Source organism: Fusarium tjaetaba (genome assembly GCF_013396195.1).
Source record: "Fusarium tjaetaba strain NRRL 66243 chromosome Unknown NRRL66243_c0000085, whole genome shotgun sequence".
Lineage (NCBI taxonomy): Eukaryota > Fungi > Ascomycota > Sordariomycetes > Hypocreales > Nectriaceae > Fusarium > Fusarium tjaetaba.
In genome coordinates, this window is record NW_023501281.1 from 40,211 (window position 1) to 56,389 (window position 16,179).

The 16,179-nt window shown below is 49.2% G+C and overlaps 4 protein-coding genes across 4 annotated transcripts; 1 reads left to right on the forward strand and 3 right to left on the reverse strand.

Moving 5' to 3' along the window:
• Positions 1-345: 345 nt before the first annotated feature.
• On the reverse strand, positions 346-6,272 carry FTJAE_4379 (anaphase-promoting complex subunit 1; the record flags this gene model as incomplete). The annotated part of the gene is made up of 3 exons (XM_037350776.1): positions 346-2,895; positions 2,943-3,403; positions 3,452-6,272. The coding sequence occupies 3 exons, from the start codon at positions 6,270-6,272 to the stop codon at positions 346-348; spliced, it is 5,832 nt and encodes a 1,943-aa protein (XP_037208512.1).
• Positions 6,273-6,734: 462 nt separating this feature from the next.
• FTJAE_4380 (vacuolar assembly protein) lies at positions 6,735-10,888 on the forward strand (the record flags this gene model as incomplete). The annotated part of the gene is made up of 6 exons (XM_037350778.1): positions 6,735-7,178; positions 7,228-7,254; positions 7,304-8,295; positions 8,348-10,097; positions 10,159-10,797; positions 10,853-10,888. 6 exons carry the CDS (start codon positions 6,735-6,737, stop codon positions 10,886-10,888), a joined length of 3,888 nt encoding a protein of 1,295 aa, XP_037208513.1.
• A 448-nt stretch (positions 10,889-11,336) lies between these two features.
• On the reverse strand, positions 11,337-12,232 carry FTJAE_4381 (uncharacterized protein; the record flags this gene model as incomplete). The annotated part of the gene is made up of 3 exons (XM_037350779.1): positions 11,337-11,980; positions 12,029-12,085; positions 12,139-12,232. The coding sequence occupies 3 exons, from the start codon at positions 12,230-12,232 to the stop codon at positions 11,337-11,339; spliced, it is 795 nt and encodes a 264-aa protein (XP_037208514.1).
• Positions 12,233-14,814: 2,582 nt separating this feature from the next.
• Positions 14,815-15,903, reverse strand: FTJAE_4382 (uncharacterized protein; the record flags this gene model as incomplete). The annotated part of the gene is made up of 1 exon (XM_037350780.1): positions 14,815-15,903. One exon carries the CDS (start codon positions 15,901-15,903, stop codon positions 14,815-14,817), a length of 1,089 nt encoding a protein of 362 aa, XP_037208515.1.
• Between the last annotated feature and the right edge of the window lie 276 nt (positions 15,904-16,179).

The following is a 16,179-nucleotide window of genomic DNA, read 5'->3' on the forward strand; positions in this document are numbered from 1 at the left end:
AATGGAAGAAGTGGCGGTTTTAGAGGCCCTGTATATCCCCGGTGATGCGGTTTGCATTGCATGGCGTTCTCGGAAAAGGGAAGAGGCAAGGGGGATAATGGAATTTAAGTTGATTGTTGAAATGAAAGCAAGCACTCCCATATGAGCCGGGATGTATTATTTCTGTGAAGACTTTCATAAATGGTCTAAAGCCATGAAGCTTTCCTTATTACGAGCTAGATTCTTTTCTATCGTTATTCTCGTAGCTCATAACCACACCTGTTGTTTTCCTCTCCAATGCCCTGCCCACAGTATACGCGTTCATAACTATGCTGTACGTGCGTGTTGCCTCACTACAGCCAGTTGTCAATGCTCACCTTCACGACTCGCAAGCCACACCATGCCCTTCAAGTTCTCGACGACACTGTCTCGCATCCACCAAACACCCCCATCTTCCACTGTAGCATCTTGGCCATCTTCCCTTTCGCCTTCACAACGTACGTGTGACTCTGTGATGGTCTCCTGACTGTCGAACATGTTGGTGTCTCGTAGTCGATCACGTACAGAAGCCCATTCGAACAGCAACCTGGCTCCCTCCAGACGCTCCCGATCTGTGCCTTCTGCAATGCCCTTGGCCATCTCCAGTCTTGCATCAACAGCACTGCTCGAGTGCTGAGTGTCGTCACCTCGCTCGAGCACTACTGCTCGCTCGGCGTAACTGATACCACGGAGACCCTCAAGTCCAAAGACCCATTCCAGAGGGTCTTTGCCATTTTCGTCCCTACCAAGTGCCCGAAGAGTCGAAGCAAACGCTCCTTCGCGCGGTGGGCGCCTGCGGAGGTACAGGCTTTGGGTGTCTTGGAAAGCAGCTCTAACCTCTGGGTTAGAGAAGTCAAGCTCCACATCCCAGAACTGGGGTCCACATGTGGTTGACAGACTAGCAATCTGGTCTATTGGTGGAAGGATGCAAGGAGCCGTGCGATTCAGAACCGGCTCAGTAGAGGTGTTCTTACGCATCCTTATTTGGACAGGAACAGTGATTGGCTGGCCGGTGAGAACATCTTTTGTGACCAGACACCGCTGCTCTGTAGCCAGAACCCAGAAATGGCGAAGAGCTTGGAGATGAGATCGATTGTCCATAACACTCGTAGGGAAAATGGGGTAAAATGCAACCAATAGAGAAGCAATAGCGAGGTTGCTGGTGCCAAAAGTTGCTGTTCCGCATCCCAAGAACAAAGCGCCGATCGCGAGATGAGCCGCAAGATGAGAACCGTAGGGTGTCTCAGGATCATCACGACCATGAAGTGCACGAAGACGACGCAGGACAGGAACATCACCTGTTCCGGCCATGACAATGGACGCAGATATGGCAACGATGTCTTGACACATGCGTGCATTGGTTCGTGTTAGTTCTTCATCATATGGCGGAGTACCATTGGGATGCATGCTTGCAGTGGATGGTATCTGTGCGATACGCATGAACTGATCCAAATAATAAAGTAGAAGATCCCGGACTTTAGGAGATGCGCTGCCAGAGAAGCGCAGTGCAATAGAGAAGCAGAGACCAGCCACTATGCTGTGGAATGCCATATCAGTTGACTGCAGTTTTGTTGTTGACTGTAGCTTGAACTGGGAACGATAAGGACGTGGTAGGTTCTTACGAATCCAAGCAAATGTCGGCTCAATCTTGGACCACATGATTAGATTCTTCGTCAAGGTCCGCAAGAGAAGAATATCAGGACGAATGTAGTCAAATTGCAAGACCGAGTTGGGTATGTCGATCTTGCGCGCGACGATCTGATCTTCTGACTTCATGTAGATGAGAGCCAGGGCCATGACTGCGCCAGCAGCTGCTCGGTCCAGAATATGAACTATTTCGATGTTTTTAGCTGTTGTAGCATGAGAAATGAGTTTTTCTGTGAGTCTCATGTCATGCAATCCCTTTAGATCATTGCCTTTGCCTAGGTTGATGAATCCGAGAGCAAATCCAGCTGCCAATCGGTAGCATTCGCTTCTCAGGGGCTCTTCTTCATCCTCTTCGTCAATATGCTCAATTTCAGAGAGCATAATCTCACTCATTCGCCGGTGTTGACTGTTGGCATATAGTAAGCCGATGCCCATTATACCGGAAGTCTGCGTTAGGGGGGACAGATTCAATTCTGCCGCTCCACGAGGCAACATCCTCGTGGCATGAACGGAAAGTAGGCGAGTAATCAACGAATCCATTGTACCCATGTAAGATGCTGCCAGACCCAGAAGTAACCCGATGGAGGTCATTGTATGTTTTGGTGTCAGATATTTGAACGCAACCCATTTTGCGACATCTTTCAAATGGCCGTTCAGGCCGAGAGCAAGGAGGAAACCAGCATGTCGATTGTTGAGATCTTGACCAGGTTTGTTGTAAAGAATCCATGATGTATCGATACCTTGGGCCTGGGGAGAAATAGCTAACCCAGCTGCGACGCCTTGGTGAAAGAAGCCCCAGCAAACCTTCTCTTCTGAGAACTGTGATTTGTCTACACCCACCGTGGTGTTTGTTGGTTTTACAATGCAATTGAGGTTAAATCCACCAATATGAAACTTCTGCGTGATCAAAGGGTAGCGAAGGCTATAGTATAGCAAAGCCCGGCCTGCAGGAATTGCCAAAGTGCCTGTTGCAATTCTTGTTACGAGCTCCTTTTGCTTCTCAAGATATTCGCTCTCTGGCCAACTTGGGTGGGGATCGAGTCGAACCAGTCTTGCCTTATGGGTGGAAAGTAAATCTTGAGCTTCGTTAAGGCGACGATCTTCTTTGAATAAGGAGCGAATGATGGCTTGACGTTCCGTTCCTTCACCATCATCGTATCCGGTATTGTTTGATTCGTCGACACTTTGACAAAGCAGTTTGTAATCCCAAGTGGCATTGTGTGTCGGTGTCTAATGCTTGTAAGTGGTGGTCCGTGAAGACTGGGTTGAAATCTTACTAGAATCTTGGAAGCGCTTGGTTTAGCTTGCTTCCCAGGAGCGAGAATGAGACTGATATCCCGGCGGTCAACCAATTCGAGGAGGTCCTTGGACCAGGAGGTCGGTGGGTGCGGTTGACACAATGAAATGGCATCACGTAAAGGTGTAAGAATGGCCTCCGGGAGGGTATCAAGAATTAATGGTGTAATTCCGGCATCCCTCATAGCTTCCACCATCTGAACTGCACTCGTGCTTGGTTTCATGAATTTGAAGAATTGCTTAAACATAAGTGTTCTTGGGAGAATAGACTCCCATCGCCTGTCCTGTGACTTTTCCGCTTCGGACAATTGGGAGCCAGCGTAATAAACATCCGCTGGGGTGATGTAAGGAACCCTCCGTTCTCCAGTGAGACGTGATTGAATCCAGTTGACGACATCTGGCCTTACGGGTGGCTGAGGGATTGCAGGCCTCAGATTGAGATCTCATCTAATGGTTAGCTTTGTATCACAATGATGGTTCAAGAACATACCGGAATCATGACGTTGATCAACGTCTTCTTGTATACCCGCCTCATATATAGCGATGAAGCTGGGCCACCTGAGCCATCGAGCAATTTGACACATAATGACTCGGAGATCAGCACGGCCAGGAGATCTGAATTCTGGTGTCATGATATCAAGTTTTTGCTCCTCGAGAAGTAGGTGCAAACCCATAAACACATCAACAGCAACCTTGCGGCGGCTCTCCACGCTTTTGCCAAGTGAGGTTGGCATATAACCAGCGGCTCCGAATGCCGTTTCGCCTAGTATAGAGGCCATATACTCTTTGGCCATAGACGTATGTTTCGAAACGAAAGTTGTAGATGGAGTTTCGTCTCCAGAATCGTCCCCATCTTCATCCAGCGCCCACTGCCAACCTCCATTCATCATCCAAGTTGGACACCCTAACGAATTTGAAGTCTCGGCTTTTTCCAAGTATCTCCAATCCTCCGATTCTCTGATCGAGCCAAAAGTCCCCGAAGGGTGCCTTCTTCTTCGAGGAAGTTGTCGAGTTTTCTGTAAAGGCTTTGTGCCAGTCCGGCCGAGACTCAGAAACAAAGACAAAAGGAGGACGGTCATCGCAGGCCATTCGATATCGGTATTTGTCTCGCCGTGGCCTCCCATCCATTGCATACAGTGAAGCCAGCCAGCGAAGATGTGTTCACCAAGTGCATGTGGCAGAATACTACGACAAACGTCCAGGACTCTCCGAACGTGAGGTGACCGCGGTTCGAGCTGGATACGGAGCTCGTGAAGGCGACCCTCAGCATCGACAACATCAACAATGCCACCTTGTCGCGGATGCCGTACACCGACAATGCTGCCATTACTGAGGTCAATAACCTCGGACTTTCTCTGAGTAACATCACGGTCCACAACTCTGCCACGATATTGCAAACTCCTAGTGTTATCGACAAAAAGAAGTGAAAGCGAGACTTTTGTAAGGACACTCCACGGTGCCTGGGTACTTAGTTCGTGCCGGCCATCCATCGATTCCGACAGGATTAGAATCGCAGAATGGTCACCGTCCATTAGTTTGCAAGAGTCAACGACATTTTGAGCATGCCGTCTGTCAACAACAGTGGCTACGACGGTTGTACTGTCGGGTTTGTTCTTCTTCCCTTGCTTGGTGCCCATATTAGTCCCACGCTGAATACCCAGCTCCAGTGTGAGAAGCTGAAGACGTCTCTCGGTAGCATCCTGAATGCCAATGAGAAGTTGGCTTTGGTCATGGCCGTCGATTGCAAATGGAGGCGCCACCAAGATGAAGACCTTGGTTTGGGTTCGGGCTGGCTGATCCGAGTATCGAACATTGGAATTATTCATAGGTACGCTGTGAAGTTTAGTAAACAGTATTTCATGCTGTAGCCCATCAAACTCATGATCGTCTAGACCCATGTTGTGAAACCCTTCGTCGAGGCCTTCATAGAAAGGTGCCGCTAACAGACTACTCAGACTAGGATGAATCTGATGGGCGTAGTTGGCACTAAGGCGTGCATGGCTTCCTTGTGATTCATGCCTCCTAGCCCCGACATGACTGGATAACAGCGGCTGATCTGGCAATATGGCTCTTTCATGCGACGCAGACAAGTCCGCTCTCGCCAACATGGAGCTGACCCTACGAGAGCTCCTCCGCGCAACACCACTGCCTTCCTTGTCTTGTTGTTCTAATGATGACACAAGGTCAATCATGGGCTTTTCAAGGCGCTCACTCTTTCTCGGCCGCTTTCCTGGAAGAGGTGCTCCAAAGCTTTCTCGCAGGTTGGGCTGGACAGGTGTGCCAGGAGTACTAGCAAAGGCAGGAGGCATGGAACTACGACGCCGGGCAGTCTTTGATTTAGCATCTTTCTGTCGAGCAAGAAAACGGTCTTCATGCTGCAGGTACGTGAGGCGCCAGACAGTGTATTCACTAGTTTCGCGGTTGATTGTCACCGCAATGATCAGAGGTTGACTTAGATCTTGTGTCAAGGCGCCAGGAATCTTGACCTCTTCCACATGGAGAACTTCTTCAGCTGAATCGAGGAATGCCAGCTTCTTAGTTGCTGTCTGCCTTAAGCTTTTGCCATTTTGGGGCTCTTGGTTTGTGACGACCAGTCCCAACTCCAGCAGCGGGTCAGTCAATGAAACAAGGCGTGGCCAGCGGGACTCGGGTTGTTCCAGCGGAGCTTCCCAAAGGTTATCTAAAGTCGAGCTCAGACGAAGTGGAAGTGCTTTCGGTTTCCCAAGGCCTTCCACAGAAAACGCGGTCAGTTGAGAGCTATTGAATGCTGTCAACTGCGAAGAGACGAAGGAATTCGGCGGCACTCGAGGGAACTTGAAGGAGATTGGCGCAACACTCTCAGCTTTTTGCTTTCGTTGAATAATAACTCCAACTGGGCCTGCGAATGCTGTTTCAACTTCGAATGGCATATGGACAATATGGCTGGTGCCAGAGAGGAAATATATGTGCGCCTGTGTCTTGAGGAAGACAACCAACGCTTTAGACAAAGCGGGTCGCTGATCCGATTGTGCCTCTTCCTCTTGCGTAGATTTGTCGTCCTTGGAAGCCGGAAAGTATGCTAGGAGAGCCTGTACGACAGGTTCTTTTTCGAGTTCGAATCTGAAGGTCTTTCGAAATATTCCACCTCGACACCATATGACGCAGTGTTCCGTCGAAAGGATTTCATCTTCGAGGTCCCCATCAAATCGATCCTCTGTTGAAATATCCCATGTATAGGACGTTGGGGGTGGATTCGGCGGTAACAATTGTTCGTTAATGGCATGTTGAAGCCCTGAGGGCTGGTGCAACCCCAGGGACTTCACCGTCGCCATGTTTCAATGCCCGCCATAAGCTGCTTCAGCGCGTCGAGAAACAAGCGGTCCTTCAAGGAATTACCAATGGTTTCTCGAGAAGAAAATGATGGTCGGTCGTCTCTTGAGGAAGGAGAGAGATTTGAATATATTTTGCTGCGCGTCAAGATATTGTTTACTTTATGTTGGATCTGTCAGTGGTGCACTGCGCCCCGCGAAGTGCCCTGGTCCTGCCTATCATGAGTGCTAAGTTAGATGGTGGGGCTACTTACCTTAGTTGAAGCTCCACTGCCTCGTGACGTAGCTGCAAGGTACAAGGTACCTCTACCGACCTTTTGCGCATCGGACCTTTGGAAGCTGTCATAGCTTTGGGCCAGGGCTCTCAACAACTACTTAGAACAACCCAGCAACTTACCAACACATACAAACGCTCTCGTTCCGGGTTTTATAGCTTTCCAGAATGATATCATTGTTGTCATTGAAATGACGGAGCAGTCACCGCAACCGAGCCATGAGTTGGCGCGCGATACCGATGCCCAACCGTCGGAGCATGAGCCAGCAATAGCCGCCAACGAAACGTTCCCGCTTGTAGAAAACAAAGTTACCGATGATGTCGCGCACGAGAAAGATGTTGAATCAGGAGATGCGATGGGCAAGGAAGGGGGTACCGAAGGCAGAGATGTAAAGAATGAGGAAAGTAATGATAAAAAGTCGGGCCGCGATGAAGACAATGGAGAAGAGGAGGAAGATGACGACGATGACGATGAAGCTGACGATGAAGACGACGACGACGACGAAGATGATGAGGAGGATGATGATGAGGATGAGGAACCAAGACTCAAATATGCTCGGTTAACTCAACACCTTAACGGAGTGTATCGAAACGGCGATGCAACTAGCGCGTTTCTTGTCGCGGGAGATAAAATGGTAGGTTACGTTTGTGTCGGGGCATGTCAGCTTGCTAATGTCTATCCAGATAGTTGGAACGCATAATGGCAATATCGTAAGTCTTGGACAGGTGGTCAACGCGACTCTCACTAATTCCGGGCCAGCACATTGTTCAGCTCCCCATGTTCCAATCCATGAGAGTATACCATGCGCACTCAGCCTCAGTTACCTCTATATCAATATCTCCGTACCCTCCCCCTTTGCCAACTGAGAAGAAGCCGGAAGCAGCGCCAAGGCATACTACATCCAGCAACGCTACTGTCTCCTCTGGCCGCCAAGCCGATGCATCTCCGGCGGCAGCCTTCAGAAGACCCCGCGAAGCGTCACAAATCCCCAGGACGCCATCTAACGATATTTATGTGGCGACTTCCTCTTTGGATGGCAATGTCTGTGTGCAGTCTCTTATTGATATGAAGGATGTCCAGCTGCGGAACTTTGCCCGGCCCGTTCAAGCTGTGGCTCTGTCGCCAGAATTCAAGACAGATCGTACCTATTTGTCAGGAGGGCTTGCTGGTCAGCTCATTCTTACCGCCGGAGGTGGTCCGGGTCGCAGTACCTCGACAACAACTGGAACTGCTGCGGCCACAGCTTCCGGCTGGCTGGGTAGTATGGGACTTGGCAGCAATAGTGGCAAAGACACTATCTTACACTCTGGCGAAGGAGCTATCAGCACTATTAAATGGTCCCTGTCTGGGAAATATGTGGTCTGGCTCAATGAACATGGAATCAAAATTATGCGGTCAAAGCTCCACCTCGAGAGCGCAGATATAGAAGATGCATGGAAACGAGTTGGACACATTGATCGCCCACAAACTGATGAATGGGAGACCATGGCAAGTGTATGGAAAGGCCGCGTTGAATGGATCGATGAACAAGCTGTTGAAGTGGATGAATCTGACCAGAGCAATGTTGATAAAGGGCTATCTCCTGCTGCACACAAGCTCAGAGAACAGGCTGTAATGGGCAAGAAGAATATCGAGCGGTTGCTTGTAGGTTGGGGTGGGACGATATGGATCATACACGTTCATCCAGGAGGCGTCGGTGTCGGCCGGCACGCTGGCGAGAAGACTGTCGGGCGTGCCGAAATTGTTAAAATGTAAGTTTGGCAGTGAATATGGCATCCTTGAGTTAAAGCTGACCTGACACAGACTTCGGATGGATTGCATCATTTCCGGCATTTCGTTATATACCCACAACCTTTTGTTAGTACTCGCGTATTGCTTGCCTGAAGACGAGGACGAGGACGAGGATGAGGATTCCGGATTGGTTTCAAACTCGCCAAACAAAAAGCATAAATCCAATCCTTCAACAGGAAGCGAGCCCTCTGGCGGTGTTCGCCGCCGACAGAATAACCAGCCGCCTGAACTCCGCCTTATCGATCTCAACTCCCAGGCCGAAGCCGACAAAGACAGTTTGAGCGTCAGTCGTTACGAGAGATTGTCATCAGGTGATTACCACTTAGGCGTTTTGCCTGCACGCAATGCTGCGTCTGCAATCGCTTCATCTCGGGGCGCTCTGGAGGCGATCGCCGGGATCGGCACGGATATGTGGAATGCGGCCATCAACCCTCGCTCCCTATTCAGTTCCGGGGCTAGTATTCGTAGCCGAGGGAGCGGTGATGATTCTAGTCTCGTAGGGAGTACGGCAGGGACGATTCGACCCGGCACCAATCAAAGACTTTCCCCCACCGTTCATTCTGGTCTTGTCAAACCAGGCGTGAAGATCTTCATACATAGTCCGTATGACTGCATTCTCGCGACCAGACGAGATCTAAGTGATCATTTGGGATGGCTTCTAGAGCGCCAACACTACCAGCGTGCCTGGGAGTTACTCGATGAACACCCGGAGATCATGGCACCGCTAAACGAAAGGGCTAATGATGGTACTCCTTTGACTCCCACACTGAACCAGGAGCCTAGTGACGAATTCAATGATGACGAATCTGTCGTCGATTCGCAACTGCGAGATTTCTATTCTTCGGCAGAGCGAGAGAAAAGGCGTATCGGAGAACTCTGGATACAAGAGCTTATTGAAGAGAATAACTGGGCATCTGCTGGTAAAGTGTGTGGCCAGGTGCTCAAGACGCCTGACAGATGGGAGAAGTGGGTTTGGACATTTGCTGGTGCGAAGAAATTCGATGCTATCACGGACTACATTCCCACAGAGCCCATGCATCCGCCCCTTCCTTCGACTATTTATGAAGTTGTACTTGGCCATTATATTCAAAACGACAAGCCAAGGTTTAGGGAGCTATTGGATCGTTGGTCACCTGAGCTTTTCGACATAAAAACAATCACAACTGCGCTGGAGAACCAGCTCAAGTATCGAGACGTGCGCGAAGACAGCCTCGACGAAGGGGAAAAGGGGCGAGACTGGAGGATCGTAATAGAGAGCTTGGCAAGGTTACACGAGGCCAATGGACGACATCGCGAGGCTCTCAAATGCTATATCAAGCTCCATGATGCGGATTCGGCTTTCAGGTTGATTAGAGACAACCACCTTGCAGAAGCTGTTGAAGACGATATTCCTAGCTTCATTGGCCTCAGAGTTCCGTCGGGTAAAGTCAACGAAATGACAGCAGAGGAGCTTGATGAAGCGACATCAGAAGCCATCACACTGCTCGTTGACGAAGCTCAGCATGGCCTCCTGCGCCCAGATATTGTGGTGGAGCAACTACTCTCCAAGAAGCTCAACCTTTACATATACTTCTATTTCCGAGGTCTATGGAAGGGCGATGGCATTCAGGAACATAGTGGAGAGAATGTGGACCGGCTGGTGATGGACAGTCAATCTTTGGTTGACAACTTCGCGGATTTGGCTGTACATTTGTTTGCGACTTTCGACCGGGCGTTGCTTATGCAGTACCTGAAGACTTCAGTCTCCTATACATTTGAAAAGGTAGCCTGAAGCCCTCTCTCCCTCTCTCCTTCCCAAAAAAAAAAATACTGACTAAATGTAGGCTGTTCAAGAGTGTGAGACGTTCTCATACTATGACGAGCTCGTGTTTCTATACTCTAAAACGGGCCAAATGAAACGAGCTCTGTACCTCATCATCGATCGTCTAAAGAATGTTCACAAAGCAATTGAGTTTGCTAAAGAACAGGACGACCCTGACCTATGGGAAGACCTACTTAAATACAGCATGGACAAACCCAGCTTCATTCGAGGTCTGCTGGAGCAAGTCGGTACAGCTATCAACCCAATTACTGTAGTGCAGCGAATTCCTGAGGGACTTGAGATTGAGGGTCTCCGGGAGGGGCTTACGCACATGATGAAGGAACACGAGATCCAGTACAGTATTAGTTCGGGCGTTGCAAGAGTCCTTCGCAGCGAGGTTGCCACGGCGCAGAACGAGCTTCGAGCTGGTCAACGTAAGGGTATCAAGTTCGAGGTAGTTATTCAGGAACAGGAACATGTGGATATACAAGTGAAGGATGTTTCCACGGACCCCGACAACCCAGAACCCAACCCTTCTCACCCATCTACGGCCCATGATCACAGAGTGCCGAAACCGGGACACTGCGCAAGATGTCATGAACCATTTACAGAGTTCGAGATGGAAACATTAGTTGGGTATGCTTGTGGGCATGTGTTTCACGTGAGTCATCTCCTGGAGATGTTGCATGGGAACAAGAAAGTGGATGTTGATTTAGGCAATGGCTCTGAGGAGGGAAGTCGGTACTCCATAGGCATGAAGGTGATGAGAGCGCGATTACTGAAGGATAAGATGAAAGGGGGCTGCCCTGTATGTCATGTCAAAGAGTAAAGATATCAGGACATAAAGGGTTTCCACGTGACGGCGCATACCTAGAGAGGTCAGTCTTAGCACACTAGTTTGGATAGTTTCACGGCGTACAATAAAGACACATATGATGGTAGCAAATCCGAGTTCTTTTCAGAGTACCTAGGTACAGCACAGCGCGTATTAAGTCCCTCACTCGGTTCCGACAAGCCAGAAAATCCATAACAATCCTGTACGTGCCATCATTCTACTTGCTGCAGGCTCTTAGACCAACGACCATTGATATTTCCATGTCAAACCATCCAACACTATCCGTTTCTCTCTAGCGTGAAAGATATATCCGAGTATAGAGTGAGCATGATGAATGCATGTGAAAGCATGATAGAAGTTTTGTCTTAGAAGATGACAGCAATGAGCATGCCAGCGATGGCGAGTGCGGCACCAGGAGCAAGCATCTTAGCTGCTGCGCTGGCAGTGACACCAGGGGTGCCGGTAGGAGTGCTCTCGTCGGTCTCCTCGGCAGAGGAAGGGTAAGTGTCTGTGGCAGTGCCAGAGACAACGGACTCGTACCGGGTCTCCGAGTCAGTCACGACGACAGCGGTGTCAGAGACGGAGGATCCGTAGGCGGCGGTGGTGGTCTGGACGCCGGGCACATCGGTGACACTGTTGACAGCAGAAGGGGAAGGGTTCTCGACACTGGCGGAGTTGGTAGGGCCAGGGTTGGTTTCCTGCTTACCAGAGGCAGAACCAGGTCCAGAGACGTAGCTGGGACCGGAGGAGGAGGGGATAGGAATAACAGGGACATCAGTAGACGGAGATCCAGTCTGTTCAGCAGGAGGAATGGCCTCGGTGGAAGCAGAGGTACCCTGGGCGCCGACGGAGATAGCGGAGCTGCCAGGAGGAGTACCTCCAGTGAGAGCAGGGGGGATTTCGGCGGCAGAGGAAGGCTGCATCGCGATGCTGTAGGGCACGGAGGTGACTTGATTGCACTGGGTCTCGTGGGTGACAGTGCAGATGTTGATAGTAGAGACAGTAGTACCTACCATCAGTCAGCATATGCCATGTCAAAGGTAATAGAAATGCATACCGTCAGAGACTGTATAACCAGAATCAGTCACAGCAGTTTCAGTGGTGGTATGAGCAGCTGGGCAAGTGTTAGTGCAAATATAATACCACGAGACCTATGAGGTTACGAACACAGACAAGTAGCAGTCTCGCCCCCAGTTGCGGCGACAGAGGCAGCACAGAAAGCCAGAATGGTGGCGACAGCCTTGAGCTTGAGAACAGCCATTGCGAAGGTAGTGAGTCTGTTGATTATCGGAGAGATTAGCAAGTGTTCTGTGAGGCGCGGTGGAGGAGAGGAGAGGAGAGGAGAGCGCGAGATGCGTGTGTGAGAAAAGCGGCGGAGGTGACGGAGCACAAGTGCAGAATGCTTCAAAAGACGCACAGACTGCAAATACAAAGTTGAATGACGACTCACAGGTTGATGTTTGGAAGATATTGTAGTTCAAGTGACTGTATGCGAAGGATAATGCAAAAGGGTGTTGAGGTGCACGATCGATGCAGTGAAGAGAAGATGAGAGGGAGGGTGAAGAAGAGAAGAAGAGAAGTGGAAAAATCAAATGACGAGAGGATTCCTTTTCTACCTCGAGGCCGAGGTAAACAATAGCAGAGGCCCCTGCGTTAGGTTGGCTGCAAGTGTCAGTCCGTTGACAGTGACGGACCTTCGCAGTGACGAGCAGCTGGCGAGTTATGGTTTCAAGGGGCAACGATTCGACAACAATAGGGATGAATAGGTAACATAGTAATTAGTGCATGTAGGTAACTATGGATACTGATAGAATGCTAAAGCAACAGCCGTTATTTGGTGGTACCGACTCTTTGTTGCACTACGTGGTGTTGAGGCATCCCATCGCGCTTTTGGTGTTTGCCCCTGAGCTGGAGGTTGAGTCACAAAGTCCCTTCATAAAGGGCCTTAACAATAGCCATAGCTGCCGGGGCGAGAACTTAACGATGGTTTGATATTTCTGGGCGTCATTTCTTGAGAGTTTTCTATTTGGTTGCTCGAATGAGTGTTGTTGTATCTGTTGCTGGTATATGCCAGTGGGTTTCTTGGGAGCCCTGCACGTTCTCAGGTAGCTACTTATACACAAATTGGTTCAAGTTCCTACAGTCATATACATAGTTATCCAAGCCTTCGATGTAGCTATCAAGCGTCAGAAATATACAAGTCTTCAAAGCAGCTCTGCACTGTAACTCTGCTCATCGAAACTGATCCCTAACATAAGGAACTGCTGCCCACATACTTGACCTCGGTCAACAGCATTGTGTTTTACAGCTCATGTCTAATCACTCTTGCCACTGAAATTCAAAGACATTCATTCTCTGCATGAATGTGCGAGACTGCGGGCCCTGTCCTACGTTGCAACCGCAGCGGCATCTCGCATTTCTACACACAACATAAGCCATATCTGTCTGAGATAGATTAACGATTCGCATCTTCTCCCAGCAACTTTTGCTATATTGTCCTCAGTTTAGACTCACGAAATCTGCTGAACAACATGCGGGTCCCATCGCTCAGCATGAATACGATGCTTCAACAAGACCCATGGTAATCTCACATACCTAGGCTGTGCTATTGTCTCTCCAACACGTGTCTGGACAATCCACTTGTGTCGTGTCACTTGCATGTGCTTCAGAGTGAGTACCCGATGAAGGACAGGCAGTCTCCGAGAAGAGTTATGCAAAGTACCTATATGCAATTCTGTTGGCATCGGGAGGACAGGTTGAGGTTTGTCTAAGCGAAAGAGTGGGTTCTGTGGTAAAACGGTATGTCTCAGGGTCTTTTGCATCTGCCTACAACATTTTCACACCAAGACCTCGAGAGCATTAATTGCGATTGGAGTTGTTGCCAAATAAGCATTGTACCTATGCAAGTGTTTAAAAACAATATTATTCTACTGCGTCATTATGTAAAGTATTGAGGCACTATGAACAGGATCTCGAATGTATAGGGTAAACTATATAGTTAAAGAAAAAAAAGAGGATATAATGATGGATTCTAACCATTTTGAGTGGACGAACAGGGAATCGAACCCTGGACCACTCCCAGATTATTCAGGTGAATTATGCTAAGGGAGTATTATACCACTAAACCATTCGCCCGGTTGGATATTAGCAGACGCCAAATCGCTGTCCATGTCCGCTGCAGGGAATTGTGGAAAAGGTCTTTACTCGTACACAAATTTCATGATATATGTCTTATCCTGATGCTCTCATTGCAATTAGTTTCTTATGTCCTCAAATATAAAATTATGAGCTCATATTCTGCCCACCATCGTACAAAGAGAAAAATAAATCCGCAATCCTAGCATTTGGGTATTGACCTCTCCTGTTATCAAGTCCTTCCAACCGCCTACCATGAGAAGGGCTTCACTTGAAACCTTCGAGCTGAAAGTCTAAAGGAAATGTCCCTTTTAGCCTTCGAACAGTTGTCTCAGTCGTCTGAGATGTCCGGTAGTCGATAATATCGTAGTTACCAGCACACCATAACAGACCAACATGACCAGCCGGGTTATGAGATCAGGAAGAACCATCAGTAATACCCCTAAACAAAGAAAACTCATAGAGAACCCGTTTACGAGAGTTCTCAGAGGAACAATGGGAGGGGCAGGCGGTGCTTGATTGACTCCAGGAACATTTGTTGCCGTCCCGTGTGATAGGGCGAGGAGGTCTGACGCACCAAGGAATTGAGTTTCTTCGTCTATCAAAATCTGCCTATGGCTCAGATAAGTTCTGTAAGCTTGTATCTCGTCATTCGTTGGTGGTGGTCGCTTTTGCATGTATTCTAGTGTCGACATCGCCATTTCTGACTCAGTTAGATAAAGTCGTGCCCGGGTCTTTGATGCACTCACTGTACTTGGAAAGAATATCATTTATTCTTTCCATAAGATTTACCCTATCTTGATGGATCTGGTGGCCAAGCCGCCGTTCTTCCCGAGCAGATACAGGTATGCGCGCCCCAAATCGTGTAGTGATAGAATCCATGCGTATTAGTTCTTCCTCCAACATCCCAAGTTGGTCTTGATAACGCAATAGGTTGCGGTGAAGCAGCCAGTCGAATCTTCGGTATATGGGTATCAGTTGCGGTTCAGCTCGGCCGGAGATCCTGGCTGCGATAGATGCGTATCCATCCAGAGCTTCGATTGGGAGGTTTTCATTAGGCACAGCCATTTCGTCCTGGGTTTCTGGGTAAGAGGTGTCGTATGAAGTATCGTATGAAGGATTTTGATTAACAGTAGGAGGTTCCAATTTACTGGTCGTTTGGTTCACATATGTAAATCCAGGATGATAGGATTGCTCGATGAGTGGAAACCCCGATTGCTGAGGCGAAAAGGGGTCTTGTGATGGAGGGTAGCCAGCTGGAGTATGGTTTGGTCCCCAACCAGCGTATGACATAGGACTAACAGGAGACTGAGGATAGTTGGCAATGGAAACAGTTGTTGGATCATATGCCGAAGGCACTGCTTTACGTCCGCTGGGAGTATTCTTAAAATAGTTCGATTCCGGGGATGATGTAAAGGTGTCATGGGGGACAAAGTATGGATCAGGCCCGGATGATGATACACTGGCAGGTCGACGTGCTCCCCTGTTCTTCATGTTCCTAGCTTCCCTAAGCATCTTGCTCCTGCTGCCAGTGGGCTTAGTTACGGCTGCGTCGTCGTTGGGTGTTGGCTGCGTAACGGCGGACCCGCTGACAGTTCGCTGAACGTTTGAGCGGGTGTGATCTAGTTTGGATGACGAACTAGGCGGTGTTGGATAGTGAGTAGCACCTTCACTAGGCGGCTGACTGGTTGTTTCTTCATAGTCTTCAACTTTCGATTGCTGGGATACTGTTTCTTGGATGGCGCCCTCCGAAGAAGACCATGATGGCCGGGGCCTTGTTTGTGCCCTGTCGCTCATTGTGAGCTGGCGCTGTTGGTCCTTTGCGAAATGGTATCTTGATCAATTCGCGTGGATGCTTTGTTAGATAAACCCCGCGCTCTTTTTATCAAAGACTCGTCACTGTAATATTGAGGTGTCACCGTGCGATAAACGTGGTGTCCTTGAAGCCTTCACTGAGGTATAGGAGGCATCTCAGCAATGGCGGCCGTCTGTTGAGGCTGTGATAAAGCTGAACACAGCGTTTGACAGGATTGTAGCACCCGGAAACTGACGCCAGAATCCGTGAGCAACCGT